The 22,663-nt window shown below is 38.0% G+C and overlaps 1 protein-coding gene across 1 annotated transcript; it reads left to right on the forward strand.

Annotated features, from left to right (window-relative positions):
* The first annotated feature begins 5,095 nt into the window (after positions 1 to 5,095).
* On the forward strand, positions 5,096 to 21,577 carry rasal3 (RAS protein activator like 3). The gene is made up of 19 exons (XM_042485128.1): positions 5,096 to 6,003; positions 10,526 to 10,650; positions 10,745 to 10,823; positions 11,869 to 11,936; positions 12,034 to 12,119; positions 13,390 to 13,519; positions 13,627 to 13,725; positions 13,814 to 14,488; positions 14,649 to 14,793; positions 14,895 to 15,039; positions 15,168 to 15,404; positions 15,501 to 15,702; positions 16,178 to 16,269; positions 16,372 to 16,485; positions 17,772 to 17,955; positions 18,204 to 18,314; positions 18,545 to 18,735; positions 19,042 to 19,126; positions 21,196 to 21,577. The coding sequence occupies exons 1-19, from the start codon at positions 5,394 to 5,396 to the stop codon at positions 21,304 to 21,306; spliced, it is 3,489 nt and encodes a 1,162-aa protein (XP_042341062.1). The 5' UTR covers positions 5,096 to 5,393; the 3' UTR covers positions 21,307 to 21,577.
* Positions 21,578 to 22,663: the final 1,086 nt, after the last annotated feature.

The following is a 22,663-nucleotide window of genomic DNA, read 5'->3' on the forward strand; positions in this document are numbered from 1 at the left end:
TTTTGGTACTTACTCACCTCAGATAAAATGTAGTTAATGTGGAGTTCTGACGTGGATCAGAATGGTCCCTTAAAAGATTTTTTTGTGACCAATAAAAGCTATAAAAGCTAGGTTAGCTATAATCCCTTAAATTAAAACCTCATGAATGAAATCAAGCCCATTTTGAGGCTTCTATAACCTTTCAGTCACAAGATAGCAGCTAAAAATCACTTTTTTGCAAGTGGAAACTGTTAACTTGTCCCTACTTAAGTATTTTAACTGTTAAAAAAAAATATTGGGTGAGCTATACTTGGTCACAAAATCCATCATGAATGAAATCAAGTAATTTTGAGGCAAATACATATAACTTTTCAGGCACAAGATAGGAGCTGAAATCCCTTTTGGCAATTGATAAACTGCATTTTATGGGTTGAATTTTCCTTTTAATAGGATTTCAACTGGTGAAAAGGAATAAGTGAGCTACAGTCTTTCACATAAACCTGTCACAACTGAAATCAAATCGTTTAGACACATCTATAACCTTTTAGTTACGAGGAGCTGAAATCACTTTTTACCAGGTGTAAAACTGCATTCTAGTAATAATAATAATGATAATAACAATAATACATTTTATTATTAAAGTGCTTTTCACATTACTCAAAGATGCTTAACAGAAACAAAACAAACAAAACAAAAAATGTTATTTTATAGGTTGAATTGTCCCTTTAAAGGTATTTCAAATGGTAAACAGGACTAGGAGAGCAATAATTTGTAAAATATAACCATCATTGAATGAAATCAAGTCATTTTGACACATATAACCTTTCACTCACAAGAACTAAAATCACTTTAGGCTGGTGCGAAGTGATTTAATTTTGCCTCAAAAAATATTCAAACAATTGCATTATAAGATCACAGCTGATTCTCTTTTTTGGGGGGTGTAAAACTGCATTTAATGGATTGTCTAGTTCCCCTTTAAAGATATTTCAACCAATAAAAATTACTTGGTGAGATATAATCTGTCACATAAAATCATCATGAATGAAATCAACTCATTGTGAGGCATGGGTAACCTTTTAGTCACAAGATAGGAGGTAAAATCACTTTTTGTCAGGTTTTAAACTGCTTTTTTATGGTTTGAATGACCTCTTCAAGGGTATATTTAAACTGGTAAAAAGGACTGGATGAGCGATAAACTCTCAAATATAACCGCCATTAATAAAAAACATTCATTTTGAGGCATATGTAACCTGTCAGTCACAAGATAGTCAAAGTCAAAGTTAGAAACTTAGATAGGATTAGTTTTTGGCAGGTGTAAAACTACATTTCATGAACGGAATTGTCCCTTTAAATGTATAACATTACACAGCCACCAGAGGGCCTAAATAAAACAAAACAAAATTCCAGTGTCTTCATATAACTGATTCTTTAAATAAAAACAATAAAAAAAAGAAAAAGGTATGTATGTCTGAGTTGGTCCTATGTAATAACTTGTAGCTTACTTTGAGGTAACATATGAATTGAAGCAGATTTGGCACAAACAGGAGCTTTGAATGAAGAAATCATCAGTCCGGTTCATGTTTGAATATGTGCATATTAGATAAAATATTTGCTGCAGTGGTTTCAATAACTTGCTTTCCACTGACATTTTACCATCAGCCATCAGCTGACATGAGTGGTAACATGTGGCCTGAATGGGACACAGAAGTCTCTTGCAGGTGTGTTTGAGCAAAGAGCAGCATGAGTGCAGGAAGTGGTTTTTTCAGTCTGACAAACCAATATCAGCAGGAAGTGCAGCCTCGCTTCAACAGGAAACTGATGTTAACAGTCAACATTCCACACACCCACAGGTAGCTGATAGCGCGCTGATACTGTCACTCCTTTACTTACAGATCATAGTATTATTAATAATAAAGATTTTTCCATGCAAATCATTTAAAATGTTGATTTTGTCAAACAGGAGAAATGTCCCTGTTTGTTTATGTCATTCAAATTAATACAACTACACTGCTGAGCAGTAACGGTATTTAAACTTTTGATTCATTATATTTTTCAATCATTTAATTGTTCTAATAGATTTTGAGTTTGAGGTTGGTTTTTTATTTTTCATTAACCCTTTGAAACCTGGATCGACATCAGGTTCCTTGTGCTGCATCAAGACGACTTTCACAAGTTCTTTGAGCCTTTGAAACTTTGAAACTGGTTTGATTTTCTTTCGAAAACATGGGCGAAAAAGGAAATGACCAACTTGGCATGAAGTGTTTTGTAAAAGGTGACAAGAAACTTATCTAAAAATTATTGTTAAAAAAAGAGGAAGGTTATTACAAAATTATCAAAAAATACCTACATTTATAATTGTAATAAATATTTTATAAAAATATGTTACACAAAAAATAAATAAATAATATGTATTTTTTTAAGCACTGTAGGTCATTTTCTTGTTTGTTATGTGTGATTTTTCTCCTTTTCTTTGATTTTTTCAGTTATTTTCTGTACATTTTTTTTGTTTCCATTAATTTTTTTTGTATTTTTTACACTAATTTTGGGGCCATGTAAAACCTTTGGGCGTGAATGTATTCTAAGCCTGATGTTACCTTTTTTCCATGTTTTTGAAAGAAATTAATTTGTGCTCAGAGTAACAACTGAAAAAATGCAGAATTTACAATAAAAAATACAAAATTAAATACATATATATATATATATATATATATATATATATATATATATATATGTTATATATATATATATATATATATATATATATATATATATATATATATATATATATATATATACATATATATATATATATATATATATATAATATCAAAACAAACTGTGCATATCTAAGTATACCTTTCAAATGCATCATACACTTACACACATTCTGTGTTTGGACCAATTCTTTTCACTCTATATATGCTTCCCCTAGGCAACATTATTAGAAATCACTCTGTAAATTTCCATCGTTATGTGGATGATATGCAACTGTAACTAATTATGAAACTGATCAGTTTTCTAGACTATAAGCATGTCTTATGGACATAAAAGCCTGGATGAGCCGCAATTTCTTGATGTTAAATTCAGACAAAACTGAAGTTATGGTTCTTGGACCCAAACGCCTCAGAAACTCCCTTTCTAACGATGTGATTTCTCTAGATGGCATTACCTTGGCCTCTAGCACAACTGTCAGTAACGGAGGAAGGAAGGAGTTATATTCGATCAAGATTTATCTTTTGCCTCCGATATAAAACAAACTTCAAGGACTGCTTTCTTTCACTTGCATAACATTGCAAAAATTAGACATATCCTGTCTCAAACAGACACCAAAAAATTAGTAGATGCATTTGTTAGTTCTAGGCTGGATTACTGTAACTCCCTATTATTCGGTTGCCCCAACAAATCTCTGAAGTCTCTCCAACTGGTGCAGAACGCTGCTGAATGTGTATCAACAGGAACCCAGAAAAGGGAACATATTTCTCCTGTTTTAGCTTCTTTGCACTGGCTCCCTGTAAAATCCAGAATTTAATTTAAAACCCTTCTCCGTTCTAACAAAGCTCTAAATGGTCAGGCTCCGTCTTAGCTGTTACAGTAGTATAGTAGTATAGTTCCCTACCAACCCTCAAGATCACTGCCCTCTGAAAACGTAGGGTTACTTGTGGTTCCCAAAGTCTCCAAAGGTAGGATAGGAACCAGAGCCTTCAGTTACTATGCGCCTCTCTTATGGAACCTTCTTCCAGTTTCGGTCAGGGAGGCAGATACCGTTTCCACTTTTAAGGCTAGACTTAAGACCTTCCTCTTTGATAAAGCTTATAATTAGGGCTGGCTCCGGTTGCCTGGACCAGCCCCTAGCTAGGCTGACATAGGTTAATCTGCCAGGGGACTTTCTAAGATACATTGAGCTCCTTTTTGCTTCTCTTGCTCCCTCCATCTGCAAACACTCATGTCACTGCATGTTTGCTGCATTACGCCAACTCCGTTGCCTCTCCGGAGCATTCGTGCTCCCTTGTTTCCTAGTTTTCCCGGATCCTGACTGCAATCGTGGCGATGCTTTGATCCTGCCTTTGGTCGTGCTCATGCTGTGGCTGCACTGATGCTGTACCTGCAGCTCGCTTTAATTGTGGTCTTGGTTTTGCCATTGCTGTTTTCCTGTCTGAAGCTATGTCTGTGTTGTGGGTCCAGGTTGCGCCGATGCGGATGTCATATGCTGTAAAGCCCTCTAAGGCAAACTGTGTTTTGTGATAAAGGGCTTTATAAATAAAATTGAAAATTGAATTGAATACAACCATGCATGCATCTAAAAAGCCATCAATATCAATAATACAGCCAAAGAACCCCCAAAAACGTTATCTTTTGCTTTTTTGTTTTCTATTCCATGAATAGTAGAAGACAGAGGGGGGAGTAAGGGTTAGAAATTGAAATTAACTGAATGTAAAACCGCATACTCATATTGTGAGAGACTAAATGACTCAAGAGCAAACTGACAGACAGACACCTTTCCTCTGAAGTGAAGGTGGAGTTGGTAACTACCTACAACAGCCCAACATCCAATCACACTGTATCTAGTCATCCCGGATTAAGAGTTAAAACCCTTTGAGACCTGGATTGACATCAGGGTCCCTGTGCTGCATTCAGACACCTTTTACAAGCTGTTTAACCCTTTGAAAACTAAGCAAATTGGTTTGATTTCTTTCAAAGGAATGGGGGAAAAGTCAGTGAGCAATTTGGCAGGAAATGTCCCACAAATTACAAGAAATTATTATTATATTTTTAATTATTTTTTTATTTTTTTATTTTAAAAAAAATCTTGTCATTTCTTGTTCATTTTTAATCTTTTTTTTTCTTTTTCTTTTGACTTATTTTAAGGTTGTTTTCTAGTAGGTTTTTACTAATTTCTTGCTATTTTGTGGGTCATTTCTTGTCAAGTTGCTGATTTCCTCCTCTCCATATCTTTGCAAGAAATCAAGCCAATTTGCTTGAGTTTCAAAGGGTTAAAAGGACACAACAGAAAGGTTTTTTCAGAGGTAAATCTTAACATAAAAGCAGAACAGGAAGTGAGGAAGAAGGGAAGTATTAAGTTAAAACAAAACAAAAAGAGTGGGATTCCTGTCAATAAGTGAACTTCTCGGTGGCATTTCATGGGGAAGCACGCGCCCTGTGAGTGACAAGAGTTGGGCGCTGCAGCACAGCAACCACAGACACAGCAGCTCGTCGCATGTTGTTGCCGGATAACGTTTTGCAAGACAGGAAACGAGAGAAGCAGAGAGATAGAAGCAGAGAAGGCAGTCTGTCATCCTCACGTTAGTCTCTAACATAGCAGTAAATCAGAGGAGGACTCTTATGAAGGTATCTGAATTTAGTTTGATGCATTGTTGAGAGGAGAGACTAAACTTGAAACTCACAAAAACTCTAAAATGGGCACAGAGGAGAAAGATTTAGAGTCTGCAGCTGAGCAACCAGCGAAGGAGCAAGGATCACCAGAGAAGGAAAAGGAGCCTCCATTGGAGCCTCCTCAAGGTCAAACCCCAGACACCAGCGACCCCCTCAACACGTACAAGTGGCACACCGACTCCAGGGGAGCGCTAAATGAGGTGAAGGAAGATGGAGAAGGAGGAGCAGCTTCTTCCACTTCCACCATCGACAGGATTCAGAAGGCCTCCACCAACAAGTGGAGCAAGATGCAAAACTGGCGCAAGGCCCTGAGCGAGGACCCCGGAGACAAGCACTCATCCGCTGGGAAAGGTGGAGAGGGCACCAAGACGGACAAAGGCGCCAGAAAGAACCCCTTTAGGAGGGCGCTGTCTGAGCCTCCCGGGTCCCTTTTTGCGTCGCTTACCCCGTCCTCCAGCTCTACTAACGCAGCGTCATTGTCAGCTGCTGCAGAGGCCTCAGGGGCCTCCTCAACGGACCCCTCACAGAAAGGAGGTGGAGGAAAACTCCTGAAGAAGTACCTGAGGACTGTGAGCCAGAAGCTGAAAAGGCCCAGACTGCAGAGCCGGAACAGCACCCCAACGTTACTGCCAGGTAATACCACCTTATCTAAAAGCTTACGTATGTACAGTTAAACTATATTAACCCTTTGAAACCTAAGCAAATAGGCTTGAATTCTTTCAAAAACACAGACAGAAATGAAGCCATTTTGCTTAGTTTTTTAAGAGATTAAAATAACTAGTAAGAAAAGATGTTCCTCTAGGTTTCAAAGGGTTAACTTTATTGCACAGTCTTCCAATTTTACATTTGAAAGAAGCACAGTAGTTGGAATCATAAATTCCAGTTAAACAAATCAAACTGCGACAACAGTTTGTTTTTACATACCAAAGATGACCCTGTGTGGTTCAGGCATGACTTTCTTTGACTGTAGGTGGGATCACTGAGTGACACACTTCCAGTACGCAGAGTATGTGTGACTGTCTTCACAATGACACATAATAAATACAGCAGTATTACTATTAAGAATGTTATAGCAGCTTGTGCTACATTAGACAAACTCAGCAAAAAACACAACCTAAGAGAAAAGCTGAAGAGCTTAAGATAAAATTACCTTAAAGGGGTACATCACCTATTTTAAAAATGTATATGTGTTATTCTTACCATCTGAAACTGTCCACAAATATTAGTCAAAATGAACAACTATTTCCCAAATCCAAAAGCTAGATTGTTGAAACTCAAATTTGTGATGTCCTTGGGCATAAAGCCTGGAGCTGCTCCATTTACAACAAATGGTGAAAGCTGTCCAAGATGGCACTCACACAACACTGCAACAGATCAAGCTCATTTGGGCACATCGTAGAAAAAAAAACACCTTCCACAACATAAGGAAACCATTCACTGTTTATAGAGCAGCTGCAGTTTGTGAAATCGCAAATTTGAGACATATTTACAGCTTCTGGCTATGAGGGAGAGGAGCTCAAGTTCATATTGGTTTTCCTGGCCATGGAGATAACATTGAGGAATACTTAATTTAGGTGGTGTCCCCCTTTAAGAAGGAACTTTAAGGAGGGCTGGTATCACAGTTAATATAAATAAAAGTAGAATAATATCAACAAAAGTAGATGTAATTATTGAAGAGCATTGGTGTTCAAATTTAAGAAACTTTTTATCTAAAAATAAAAATTAAAGCTACAGTTAAAAGTACATTTAAATCAGAATCTCCATGTAAAAAAAAAAAAAAATCAAAACTTCAAGCAAAAAAGCAGATCTCAGAAAAGCTTGACAGAAATATTAAAGCTACTAGGCATCAATGTTTTACAAGCAGATGGGGGACTAAGTCATCATTTTGCAAGTCACAAGTCTCAAGTCATTGTACTCCAGTCCAAAGTAAAGACAGGCAACTTCCAAGTCCAAATTCAAGACTGAGAAGTTCCAAGTCCTATACTTTGAGTCTCAAGTACAAGTCAAAATACACTCTTCACCAAATGTAACACCATTTTAACTGTACATGAATATACAAAAATTGTGAATGATTTTTAAAATTTGTATTTGTTTAAATATGTTTGTTGGAAGTGGTTGTGTCTCTTATTTTTGGCCTTCACATTTTGCATAATGCAATTTGTTTTTTTGTTAACCAGATGTAGTTTTTGTACGTAAATCCAATTATTCTTGGTGTCGTTTATGTGAAGGCACTCACTAACATAACATAAGTTCTCTATGGTCCTCTCTTATAACTTGACTGAATGCTGATTGGTTAAAAAAATGGATCTGGGGAATTAGGTATCGACTTACTGGAAGTGAAAAGTGTTAACATTAGATTCAGGAAATTAGTTAATTTATGGCACACCTTTTAAAAACATAATATTTTAATCTCTGGGATTCGGTGAAGGTATCAAGTATTTTCAAATCAAAAGGCTCAAGTCCAAGTGAACAAAGTAATTGTTGTTTAAGTCCAAGTTGAATTGCATGTCTTTTTTGATTTTGTTGAGTCTAAAGTTATCAGATTTATGACTCAAGTCCAAGTCATGTGCGTCGAGTCCATGTGCGTGTGATAGCATCTTAAAGAACATTCAGCATCAGCTCAATTAGAGGAGAAGAAGGATCCACGTCAGTGTTAACCTCAAGAAGGTACTTCCCAGTTGAAGTTTTAAAGACTTAGGACAAACTCAGTATCACAACCAGTGGTAACCACAAAACTGTATGTAAATTTTTGCAGCAAGAAAGGTTTCCTCAAACCATACTGTGGTCCAAGCCTTGCCCCTCATGAATATGTAAATAAACATTTGTGGACCTGAAGCATCAACAACAGCTAGTCTCGCCATTTTAAGCACAGAAATAAAGTGTTGGTTTTATGCAGATGATGTGGCCTTTCTCTCTCCCACCCAAAAAGACTTTAGATACTTTCTGTATCTGTACCATCAGACACGTAAGGTGAACTTGGCAAATAACAAAGCCATACTTTTCCAAAAAATGTCAAAACTGGTGAGAAATGACACAGAAATTTCTGTAGTTGTAACTGAAGAGCAACAAAACAACAACAATACTACCTAAATTTACAAACTACTTTTGCAGGAAACTTCCGCTCTGCTGAGGAGGAACTTGAAGTTAAAGCAATAGAGGTTTAGCAGTCAAATCCTGAGGAGGACATGGCTGATGTAATCAGCTCTTGTACCAACTGCTCTGTGTGGCTCTGAGCTGCATGACTTCTGATTCCAAAAAGGGCAGAACTAACACACAGTGTTCAATACTGCACAAAGAAAAATACGTTGATTAAAGAAAAATTTGGTAAATGAATGTGAATCAAAAAGGATTTATCAAAATCTGCAGATGTAGCTAAGCTTTTTTTTTTTTTTTTTAAGACTATTTTATTATTCAGCTTTTTGCCTTTACTGGTAGAATCAAGCGACAACCTCTGAGGCTGAAAAATGGAGCCAACGCAGAAGTGCCAAAAATGGTAATTAATCTGGCTCCAAAACACAGCTAATGAGTGACATCACAGTAGCAACATCCATTACATATGAAGTCTCGGCTCATACTTAAACACCAGCCGCTGCAAAGTACAGCAGCACACACCCTAGCAGGCAGGGATCACCTTTTCAATATTCCTGTTGTCCATCAATAAAATGATTGATCTTCCCCTTCGCCAGCTGCTATTAACCTTTAATCTATAATGGCATGGAATGTCAGGTTTTGGGATATTTCCAGAGATTTAAAACCTGTTTCCAAAATTTACAACAAAAACTACTGTGGCCTACATATCTGGACCTGAGCTGACAGTAAACTCTGGCCCCAGAATCTGAGAGAAATGTTGGCAACACAGAGTGAGCAACAATCATGCAACTGCACATACAATTTCATCCAGATTATATTGATAAACAAGGAGAAAAGCTCATCCATTCCATAAAATGTCACTCCCCAGTGTCATTTTAGACGTACAGATGTTTTGATTGGTGCAATACTTTATCTATACAATATATGTCCTACCGTATACTACAATCACCTATATTGATCATAATTTTCATTTTATTGTTGCTTGCAATTACTTCAGTGTTATTTTCAACCTATTCATTATTGCACTTCAGCATAAAAAAGTAAAACATCATCACAACTTTTTAGGAAGGAAAAAAATTCAGCATTAAGTACCATTTAAATTCATATTTAGTTTAGATGACAAAATATAAATACAGTGGTAAAAATCCAAGCATATAAGATATGGTGCGCTGATTGTAAAGTTGTGCTCTCTGAAAGTAACAGCAACATTTAGCTCTAAAACATGATCGATCAAATGGTATATCTAAATGTTATATGTTAAATCTAGATGTTAAATATTAAATCTAAACGTTATATGTTAAATATAAATATTAAATCTTTATTTCACTATTCTAAATATTTAGCCAATATGCAGATTCAAACTGCCGCTTAGCAGAAGTATCAAAATAAGAACTCAATGTACTGATGGTCCGTGTACTTGATGGCCAACGGATTTTCGTTTTGATAAAAGAAAAATCTAAATACTGCCACTAACTGAGGGAATGTTAATATTAAACATTTTTATTTGACAGTGACATTATCATAAAGATATTTTTCACAAAAGAATAAATCTGACAAAGTATGCAAAAATGCTCTAAATATGAATAAAAAGTGACTGAAAAATTCGCACCTCTTTTTAATGATGTTTTAGAACTAAATGTGGAGAAATGCTGCATTATCAGCGACTACATGACAAAGTCCATGACTTATTTCCAACATGAATCCTGACAGACGTGTACATCGAGGAAAAACAAAAAAAACAGAGGAACTACAGGATGTACGCAGCTCACCCTGGTGTGTAATGAAAAGAGAGATAGCATCAGTAACCCTGGCAGCTCCACAGATGGGAGTGGTCAAATGCTGTTGGAGATAAGTGTAATTTAGCCATAATTACCAAAAATAAAAAACAAGGGCCAGCATGTGCCTACAATTACCTTCCTGCAATATACACATTACATTTAACTGTATAGTTGGTTCTTCAGAGAGTGAGAGATGTTTATTATTTAGTGGAATGTGATCGTGTGGTGTCAGTTCTCTGTGTAGTGATGAATATCAATGTGTGTGTGTATGTCTGCTTGTGTGGCAGATGTGGTTGAGGCAGAACCGGCACTCCCCAGACTACAATGGGCCCCGCCTCAAGAGGTGCCGTTATGGGATATTACCAACTGTATGCTTGAAGATGGACAAATTCTCATTTCTCCAGAGGAAGAGGTACCAACACACACATGCCAATTCCATGTGGCTCACCAAAAGTCATTACAAAAGTAGCAAATGTGGAAAAATGAAATTACGGTGTCTTTTTCAGCCAACGATGTGGACCCGAAACCGTGTCAGCAGCTGTGTGTCCAACCTCAGCATGCAGAACCTTGTAGATATCGACGCAGGTTAATACATCAAACACTCGCACACACATATCTATATAAATTAAGCAAAATAGAGAGCAAAGTGCTGTTTTGTAATGCAGTAAACACCCATTTGGACAAGTTTTGGACAAGCATGCACAGCTACTGACATCACAATAGCACTCAGAGTGATGCTGCAGACAGTCACAGAGGAAATGGCTGAGTGTTTATGCGTGCCAGCAACTATCAAATTACTTCCTTTACATTTTTGGGGAAGATAACATCTTGCCTTGGTGTTCTAGTTGTCCAATGACAGTACGTAGTGAGAGACAGAGCACAGTCAAGGTGTCTGGCTTAGAAGAAGCTGCACTGTGGAAGTGACTGATCCTGTATTGTTTTTCGGCTGGTTGGCTCAGTGTCACCATCAACATATTTTAATGAAGACTGGAGGGCAATGTTAAAGGGATAGAAACTGAAGTAACAAGACTGTGGCACGCCTGTGGACTAAATGATGGGATTTAGACGCTGGATTGTTTGTGGTGGGGCTTTAGGTAAGCAGAAAGAAAATTTGTGTAACATTACCCTACACAAAAAACGTCTACATTTAAATCTTTGCATTTAAAGATATCATATTTTCACTCTCTGCAACTCTTTTTGGGTTTCAGTAGAATGTCTGCTAGCGAGGTATATAAGTTACTTAGATAGCTGCAGTTCCCTATGAAGACCACATCCTGTATGGCTTAATCTGAAAGTGTTTCTTAATATTACAGCTTTGCCTAATGTTTTCAGAATTTAGTCTTCAGTGCAAATGCAGAAATAAGTGCTGGTCGTGGTGATGGAGCATTGACAACACAGAATAATGCCCCTAGAGTTTTGAGAAAAGGGTTTGACAGAGCCAATCAGACATTTGATTTGCATATTGAGACTTGGAAGCAAATTATTCAGATTCAAAAGTATTTATCCCAACCCTAAATAGAAAGAAAATATATTTCTGCCAAAAATATTTTAAAAAGAAAAAAAATGATATAAAAAGTACATTTTCAGGCCATTTCCAATCTAAGAGTATTCATTTTTCTCCTATACTTAGAATGTAGCCCTGACCATGTGGGGTCGCCTGGCGGCCCTCGACCAAAGAACCAAGATGGCGGTGTGAGGGTAAGTATACACTAGAGATAATAATCTTTCTGCTAGCCCTGCACTTCCTGTTGATGTAATTGCCCTGATACATCGTGCTTGCCTTCTTCACCCTTAGGCACTCATCAAGCGACGTCTCGAGAACAGAGCCAAGAGGAATAGCAACACCCAAGCAAACCCTATAGGACTAAGCAAAGGAAGCAGGTAGCACTCAGTAATGTTTATGAGGGAAAATAAAGGACTTGTTTACATCATGGGTTAACTGTTATCAGCCACTAGTTAACATGCTGATGTTAAACAGGTATTATGTTTACCACATTCACCATCTTAGTTTAGCAAGCTAACATTTGCTAATCAGAACAAAACACAAAAAATATCTGAGGATGATGGAAATGTCATTAGTTTTGTAAAAGCAGTTTTTGGTCATCAACCAAAGTACCTGACACATTTAAATTTTAAACTGATGGTGACACTATCTATCTTTAACCATTCTGGATACCTGTACCAAACGCTATGCCAAACCATCTGATGGCTGCAAAGATATTTCACAAATAAAACTTTAATGATTTGTGGTGGCGCTTGAGGAAAACTGAGGGACCACCAAAATCAGTAGATTACAGTCCCTGTTGAATATAAATGTCTGTGCAAAATGTCATGGCAATCAATGTGATCTCTACAATGCCATATATTTTGAACTTTTGAACTTTTCACGGAAAAAAGGGATTCTACTTCATTAGCACATATATCACATGCACATATATTCATGTAACATTAAGTTCTACAAAGAGCTAGAGTCCCAAGTGTGCAATAACGGATGGTGAAACGTAAAAGCTAATTTTAGAAGGAAGGTAGAAGGTAGAACAAAGTTTAAAAAACGAAATTTGTCCTTGATCCTGCTACATCTTTGGAGTTGAAGGATGAGTTGGTAAAAATCAGCAGCTATAATGAAAAATGCCATCTGGTTGCTTTTGCATGTTGCTGCTGGTGGCATACAATTCCTGCAGTGCATTTTTTCTTAATTTGCATCAGAGTCTTGTGTCTTTACGGCTCCCAACAAGGTCTGCCCATCCAGTGCAATAGCTTGGTCTGGGATGTAAGAGTTAACCATATCTGTGAAGATGTGTGCAGAGCAGTCTCTGATTTTCCATTACTGAGTGAGCCTCCATTGCACCTCATCCACTGTATTCTCTTGCGACTGGACATTAGCCAGAGGAAGGCTTGGTAGAGGAACAGCTCTCTGTCCAAGTCGGGTCAGCCTCGCCTTGATGCCAGCTCTCTCCCTCTCTTCGTCCGTCGCTTTCATTTTTGTTTTACCCCTCTGGTCTGACTGTCCAATCAGCATATGCCGTTGGTGGGGATCCTCTCATGGTCTGCTGCATTCAGTCCAAACCCACACAACTTTTCCGGATTTTGTTACTCTAATTCACATTTTTAGCATTTCCATTTGACTTTTTCAACTCTGATATTTTCAAAGGCACTACGGTTCCCGAGAGTCTGTGTCAATTCCAGTCAGTGCAGTGGGGAGTCTGGATCTCAGTGCAGACACCAGCACTGTTGTCAGGCCAGTCCACAGCTCCATTTTGGGGGAGAAGTATTGCTTTGAGGTACACACTGACTTGTGCATTCTGTCTACCATATAATGCACTTTATTGTGTATAAAAAGAACATTTCTATCCCAGTAAAGCTCTTGTTGGTTTCAATGTACTTATAGGTGATAAACTCTGAGAACACCCACTGCTTCGGCTGCTCCTCAGCTGCTGAACGTGATCGCTGGATTGAAGACCTGAGACGGGCTGCCCAACCCAATAAGGTAAGCCATTAGCCATTTGTTCCAAACAAATCTCTCATGTAGCATTGACATCCTTATAAAAAAGAGCTAAATGCATCACTTTTCACAGGATAACATTGAGCGCACAGAGAACTCCCTGAGTCTGTGGATAAATGAAGCTAAGGACCTGCCACCCAAACGAAGTTATTACTGCGAGGTACACCTGGATGGTACCCTTTTCGCGCGCACCAGCAGCAGAGCTGTTGGCAAGCCGTCTAACCGCTCCAGCCTGGCAGGGGACATCTCTACTGGATCCTCAGGAAGCCTAGGGACAAGTGGAGGTGCAGCTGGAGGGTGTCAGTTATTCTGGGGTGAATTCTTTGAGCTAGACAACCTGCCATGTGTCTCCCAAATCACCCTGCACCTTTTCCGCGAAGAAGACCCCAAGAAAAAGCGCCACTCCCGAGAAGAGTCCTGCCTGCACCCACTGGGCAGTGTGGCCATTTCTTTAGCCGAGATTCGAGGGAGGGCCTATCAGGAGAAGTGGTATCCCATAACTCCATACAAGGCGTCCGGAACAGCGGGGAACAAGGAACTGTTGGGGCCACAGGCATCACTCCGCATCAAGGCCCGTTTTCAGAATCTGCAAGTTCTGCCTATGGAGAAATACAAAGAGTTCGCTGAATATGTGACATTGGATTATGTGGAAATGTGCAGAAGCCTGGAGCCACTTCTGAATGTGAAGGAGAAGGAAGAGCTGGCAGGAGCTTTGGTCCATGTACTGCAAAGTATTGGCAAAGCCAAGGTAGAGAATGAGTCTCACAGAAAATGCTCATAAGCTAATTGTATTAATGTTTCCAATTCCCACATGGGAAATTACAACTCAAACACAATCTGATATTAAAAACCACAACAAAAAGGTATAATGAGACATATGTCATCTTATCTGAATGTTTGTGCTTCAGGAGTTCCTCATTGACCTTGGCAGTGCAGAGGTGGAGCGTCTTGGAGAGAGGGAGGCACTGATCTTCAGAGAAAACACATTGGCCACTAAAGCCATAGATGAATATATGAAGCTGGTTGGCCAGAAGTACCTCATAGTCACACTAGGTAGCACAGCTCAGTTGTAAAGGTGGCTTCTTTTGACTGGATTTGGCTGGTGCTTTTTTATTTTATTTTAACCAAACTCTGTGCTTTCTTTTTCACTGCAGGGGACTTTATCACCCATCTTTATGCATCAGTGGAGAACTGTGAAGTTGATCCTCTTAAATGCCCTGCCTCTGAACTATCCAACAACCAGAAGCACTTGATGGAAGTGTGTGAGGAGGTGGTGCAGAAGATTATTGAGACCCATGGGTGAGAGAAGAGAGGTCATCATCAAAACGACATGAAATAATTAGTGTTTAGAGCAGCAGAGTTGTTTGAGCTGATGAAAAAGTTTAAAAATTCACAAAGCTGATCCTCGATATGCTTCTTGCCTTCAGACCCTTTCCTGAAGAGTTAAACAACATCTTCTCCAGCTGGGTGGAGCTGTGTGAAGACCAGGGCAGGCCAGAGATTGGCCAGCGTCTCATCTCTGCTTCCCTCTTCCTCCGGTTCTTATGTCCGGCTATCCTTAGTCCTTCTCTGTTTGGTCTGACGCAGCCTTATCCAGAGCCAAACACTCTGCGTACCCTCACTTTAACTGCCAAAGTCATCCAGAATCTGGCCAACTTCACCCTGTGAGTGGTCTCCTTCCTGCTACAAAATCTAATGAGAATGAAGAATCCTCTTAGTTTACCGGAAGTAGCTTAAGGAATCTATTGTTCTGATTTCAGGTTTGGAGAGAAGGAGGAGTACATGCTCTTTATGAACGAATTCCTGCAGCAGCACTGGGATGGAATGAGGGGTTTTCTACATACAGTGTCGAATCGAGACACAGAAATCCCAATGTCTTCCTTCGATGGATATGTGGATCTGCCTCTGCGCTTGGCTGTGCTCCATGGCCTTTTGGTAGACATCATCTATCAGAGGGACCAGGTAGGACAGAAGACCAATGAGTCTAGTTTGGTGGTTAGTTACAAAAGTTTGTGTAACTCCCATAGTATTTACAACATATTTGTATACAAACTTTAAGCTTGTGTATGTTTGGACTTGTAGACTGTTCAGCTTACTGTATAGTTTTCGGTCAATTCAGAGACTCATATACAAGTGGCATCAAAAAGCGTACAAGACAATTATCTGCTTAAAAGCTTCATTTACACCTGATGGTAAAAATGTGATATGTATCCAGATATTATTTGGATTTAGAGCTGAGTTTCGATGTTTGCAATTAAACAATTTCATTTCAATCTGCCAGACCAGCTCCAGATGTAGTCAGGCACAGTTGACTATATCTGACTGATGTTTGCACATACAGATTGCCTTACTGGCCTTTTCCCTTATTCCATCAAGGTATCAAGATAATTAATGCATACTAAATGGGGTCCAAAATGCATTTTCTTTTCTCCCTCAGGACACAGTTGACAAGCTGCACCCTCTGCCTTCAATTCTGAACCAAATAACAGAGTCACTGGGCCCTGAAGCACATCGGATCATAATTAGCAGGTATGTTGAAGGCCTATATCTTCTTTGACTTGTAAGTTGTAATGTATTACAAACTTGAACATGGTGTTGATACGTGTTACTTAAGCAGGCTCTTTCTTGCAGTCAAATGGGACAAGTCAAGCCAGTGTACGTTCCTCCCAAAGACTTGAGCAAGTACAGCCCCCATCAGTCATCCCTTCAGCAGCTTCCTGTGGACTCCAAAGGCTTACAAGATGGGTATGATTTCTGACTGCCTATTAGGTGTTTGTATCAATGATTCCACCCATTCTTCTTTGAATGCTAGGCCGTTAGACATGTTCTCCAGATCATTCTGGCAGATCCAGAGGTAGTTGCAAAGACCAAAGACCAAATGACTTTAACTCGTGTTTCGTAATGCTTAGGTGTAAATTTTCTATTCAGCCATGTGCAGAGGTGGGACCTAGTCATTCTTTTGCAAATCACAACAAAGTCTGACATCTTTGCATTCAATTTCCAAGTCAATCAAGACTGACAAGTCCCTAGTTCTAAACTTTGAGTTTCATGTCCAAAACAAGTCCTAATGTGCTATTCACCAAGTGTAATGTAATTTTAAAAACAGAATAATAATATAGACAAATCAATTTGAACAAAAAAATAAAATCATGACTCTTCTAATTTTGCATTTATGTGTTAAAACTAATTTGTTGGAAGTGGTTGCGTCTCTATCTGTAAAATTACACACATTTTGCATTCTATAATTTGTTTGTTGTTAACCACCACATCGTTTTTGTACGCAAACTTATATATAATTTTTTTTTTAACTTGCGCTCAGTCATGAAACTTTAGTTTTTCATGGCTCTCTTCCCCAACTTGACTTGATGATGTTGGATTGGTTTAAACAAAGTGGATCTTGGGAAATTAAAAGTCGACTTACTGGGAGTGAATAGTATTAAAATTGGTTGATTCAGGGACTGGAGGGACAAGAATAGATTTGTTGCACACTTTTTAAATAACATACTTATTGATCTTTGGGCTCTGGAGAAGAGAGCAAGTATTTTCAAGTCAAAAGGCCCAAGTCCAATTGAAATCATAAGTCATTTGTGTTTAAGTCCAAGTTAAGTTGAAAGTCTTTAGATTTTGTCAGGTCAAGTGACCATGACCATACATTGAGGCTGAAAGTTGATAAGCTGGTAATTAAGGCCTCTTGAGACAGGCTAGTGTAACAGTGGCTTTGGATAAGTGATTATCACTTTAAATTTGATATTTTTCAGCCCAAATCATAAAAGTAGAGAAGGTTTTTTTTTTGAAGAATACTCAAACATCTAGAAAATCATATGCACCATATGCAATAAAAGTACCATTTCACTGCAATATATCGGTAAGTGAGAGGCTTCTGTCATATTATCATAACCCCTTACGAAACTGCACACAGTGCCCAAAACAGATATAGGATGGATTAACCTACTGAATTGATTTGCAAATTTTCAAAATGCCGTCATTTGAGGTATGGCACTTACTAATACATGTATTAATTTATCCAACAGGGATGGCAGGACTAGGAGTATGAGAGGGAGGAAGCCAGTCACCAGAACTCAGAGTGCTCCACACAGACGTCCTGGTCAGGCAAAACATACCTTGAAGAGGCAGACTAGTTCTGAAACTCTGCCGACAGCTGACAACGAGCAAGAGATGGAGACCATCCAACCACTTATCTCATCACCAAATACTGTGAGTACAAAGAGGAACCATGAGCCCAGCTCGGCTATTTTGGCTACTGACCTCAGCAGGTCATGTGCTCATGCCACTGCTCTTAATACACTAATAGATACTTCATCTTTTTCTACTGGGCCATCTTGAAATATTGTATTTTTAATTAATAGTAGTAAAAATATTTTTGACATGTATGTTAACACAGAAATAGGATGCCTTTGGTTCATTACAAGGAATCAAGTGGACCAACTTTCTTTTTGTTTCAGAGTGCCACTGTCAAACGTCCACCTGCACCGGTTCCATGGATCAAAGTCATCCACAACAGGGACTCAAATGAGATGAAAACTGAGAATGAGCAGTTCAGTTTACTGGATAGGGTATGTTAAACCCTCTACCCACTAACGTGACATATTTCTGGCTGTACAGTGTAAGATTTCATTATGATATTGCATAAAATGCATGGGATGGGGCATAAGGTGAAACTGTGGTTAGCATTGTTGCCCAATGTCACCAGGCTCAAGCCCCTGTAACCCTTTAAAGGATAAGCATGGAAATCTTATTGAAGATTTGGATTTCATAAAGTGTCAAATTGTCATTTTCATCCAAGCATGCTCAAGAGCTATCAGAGCTTCGTCTGGGAATAGAGCAGGTGACAGAGCGAGAGCTGGACATGGCAAAGCGCCTGGAGGACTTTATTATTCAAAGCCAGGACCAGAATGCAATGCTGCAGGCTGAGGTGACCGAGCTCCGGAATCAGCTGGCTGTGCAAGAAGAGCAGCTCGCCAGTGCCACCTTCAGGTAAGATAGTAGAGCTGAACAATAATGTGCATGTTCCATTTTCAAGCTTAATATATTGAATTTTGTTTGCATTTTGTGTGTTTAGTGTGCATACATGTATTCAGTCTGTATTCCACACTCTAATTATTCTCAAAAAGATGAATAAAGCTGTTGATACTTCACCTGCACTGGGTGTAGAAAGCAGTATGCTATACAGTGTGTTATGTTATATTTCAAATTATCAGTAAATGATTTGATGTTTCAATATCATTTTTTTACTGAGGTGTTCTGTATTTGTCTATATGAGCATATCTGTGTGTGTCACAGACTGGGTGTGATTGAGGAGGAGAGGGAGGAAGATGAAAGGAAGCTGAGTGTTGCCGTTGCAGCAGCCGAGCGAATGAACGTACTGGTAAGAGAAAAAGACAGAAGCCAAAGAACAAGCTTTATTAAAGGAAAAGTCAATGTCAGTCAAAACAGCACTGAACTTTTGTAGAACCATAAAACACTGTTGTGTGTAGGTCATTACTTCACACAGGCTAACTTGTAACTATCGAGTTTGACGGTTTTGTTTTTACAGGTCTAAAGGTGAAAAGCATTAAAGGAATAGTTCCGAATTTTCAGTGTGGGATTTTTATGGGGTTCTTATCCATATTCAGTATATTAGATACAGTAGAGGTCAGCTGGCATCTTGCTTTGGAGGGGGGCCAGCAACAAAACATATATTAGCTATCTAAAAAACATCAATATCAGTTTAAGTGCATGCTATATTTAGAGTATTCTTACTCCTTTACCTTAATTTCAAACAATAATTTCTCTTCAAAGCCAGACTACATAGAGAAAAACAGTGATTTACCATCTCTAGACACAGGAGTTGCTGGTCTGCTGCTGCCTCGCTCAAGATATTGTTTGTGTCATTGTGTGGCTTTGGCATTTAAAAGAAAAAAATAGTTCTTATAACCAAAGTCACACAATAACACAAACTAACAAACTGATTGAAGCAGTCTTACGGTGCATCCCCACTATACACGACTACACTAGAATTCTGTTCCCATTCATTGTGTACTGGAAGCGACTGATTCCCTGTACAAAGCATGCTGGTAATAACTGCGATGCGGACCAAGCTGAGGCGCGACGACACTGAGTGGCAATATCAAAAATTTGAACGTAACTCACATCACCACAGCCACTCAAGCTGCAGCTCATGTGACTCTCTGAACAGCTCTGTATAAATCCATGAAATACTAAAGTGAAACTTTCTCTGTTAGTGAACGGGGCAGGACAGACGTGAATTCAGGTGTATTGGTGGTGTATAGTGGGCATGCACCTTTAGACCAGCATGTTCAATGAGCTTAAATTGCTGTTTTTGTCAATGAAATCTGGTGATTATGGCAAGAGCATAGATTAAAGCCATAAACAGAAATAGAAAGATTTAAAAAAAAAAAACCAAAATGTTCCTTTAACTTAAAATTTAATTTTTTTTGTAGCTAAGTATTTGCACTGTTTTTGTGTAGTGTTAAAATTAAATTCAAATTAATCTGAGAGTGTGTTGGGTGCCCTTTTATATTCCTCGCATGACCTGTGGTTGAATTAACTAATCTTTATTTTGGAATTAACCCTTAGGGACTGTTGGGCACATTTTACATGCATTTCATTCTTCTTCTTATTTTTTTTTTTTTTTGTTATTTGTATTTTTGTTAAATCTTGCAATTTCCAGCTCAGTTTCTACAATAAGTCTAAAATACACTGTGGAAAAAAAATTGTTACATTCTTACGTGCAAAAAAATACACTACTGAAATCCAATTAAATTGCAATTTTTGATCCCACAGCCATCAAAGCATAAAAATATGCGTTGTATTATTTATGGGTGTCATTCTGGGCATTTGCCTTGGAATTTGTAATTTCTACTATTTTCCACCTGATTACATCATTTTTACCACGCTATTTCCATGGTGCACTGTCACAATCAATGTTGATGCTAATTGCTCACATATCCAGGCTGTGATCATCAAAATAATAATAATTTAAAAATCTGCTTTGCATGTAGTTTATTGAAAATAATCAATTTTTTGTGGGTTTTTTTCATATAAAAACATAGTGACATCATGACAAAAAACTGGCACTTGAAAGATTAAAATTCAGAAAATTAGTGAATATTTGATATTTATAATTAGGACTGATGTTGGTTAGAAAAAAAACATAATAATAATGTATAATATTGTTTAAAGATTGATTTTGAAAAGTGCATTTTGTGTGCAGAGCGATAGGAGTGTGTGTAATATTAAAACAGGTCCTAAGGGTTTACTATCACTTTATGTTGTTATCAGTTCACATTCAATGCATCTTTTCCATAATAACTGAGCCATTTTCTATGGAATTTTTGTGGGAGAAACCACTCTTTAATAGTGTACAGCAGTTGAGTTGTGTACTAGATTGACTGGATGAAAACATGTTGATGGCTGTTTTCTACGTGCTCACAGGAGGAGCAGTTTGCAAACCTGCTGAAGGACCTTCACCAGCTCAGTGAGGCCTACAACAGTGGCCAAAACAACACCCAGCATCCTGAAAAGCCCCACATCAACAGCAACTGAACTCTGATGGTACAAAGATTTACAGCTGCAGGATCACAATGTGTGTAATTACAGTTATGTCAAAGACTGTGAATGAAGTCATTGATGGTGTTTTGATCAGGTGTAAGTTGATTTTATGAACATATTTAGAATGGATGTGAGTATGCAAACCCTGACTGAGTTGAACATGAAACCAATAGGATTTGTCTGCATTTCTGCTTTTACTGTATCTCTGCTACAGATGTTTTTGACTTGTAAAGCTTTATGATAAATAAAAGAACTTTAACCGCAAGTGCTTCTCTCGGGACATTCTACAGTAGGTCACAGTCGTCGAACATCATTAACTGCAAATTGCAACAGTAGTGAAACAATTAACTGTATTTACTCAGCTTCTTCAATGAAGTATAGTTTTGAGGTAGATGTAGCATACTTTAATTGAAGATTACCATTACATGCTGCTTTAAATTTCTACAAAACCATATTTCAGGGAGAAATACTCCACTTAACACTCCACTACATTTATTTGGCTGCAATGATTATTTTGCATATCAAGATTTTACATGAAAACATATGATCGCATTATGAAATATGATTTATTGACATATTAAACTACCCAGCTGTCTACAGTGTCCATATTATCACATCCATCACCTCCAGCATTAAAATGCTGCATTCACATAAATGCATTAATCGCTAATATTCATACAATAATATAATCGAGGCTGGATCACCAACCTGATTCACCAAGTTAAGTGTGGAGATTTAAGTAACTGCAAGTGTGAATGTTAACGTTGCTTTAATCACCAAAACATACAACCTACAATAGTTAGGGGCCTTAAAGGGACAGTTTAACCTCAAATCAAAAGAAATATATTAAGCCTCTGACCTATATTGCTATTGATCCATCTATTTCAGCTTGTTTTGGTGTGAGCTGAAGCTTGATCAGATGCTTGGGCCAGACTTTCAGAGATCTATAGATGAGACAAAAAATACAAATATGTGACTATGAAGGTGCGCTTCAACCACTAACTTCAACCATTAACCACGTTTAACAAGCATAACGAATATGTGTGAAAATAAGTAAGTGTGATACTACAGTATCGAAACACTGTTATAATTAAAGGTTGTTAAAGATCCTATTTGAAAGGTAAAGGTATACAAGTACTAGCATCAAAATATAACAAAGTATGAAAGTAATTATTATGAGCAAAGGTCTATCAGAGAAAACCTATAAATAGAAAATCACAATTGGCATTATTAAACCATTATATTATTACAAAATAATATAACATCTGCAAACAACAGTGTAAAGGAAGGATAATTAGGATATGGATAAATTAGATTCCAATTAGATGCTGCCCCAAATGAGTCGTAAGTT

This window comes from Plectropomus leopardus, chromosome 4 (genome assembly GCF_008729295.1).
Source record: "Plectropomus leopardus isolate mb chromosome 4, YSFRI_Pleo_2.0, whole genome shotgun sequence".
NCBI lineage: Eukaryota > Metazoa > Chordata > Actinopteri > Perciformes > Serranidae > Plectropomus > Plectropomus leopardus.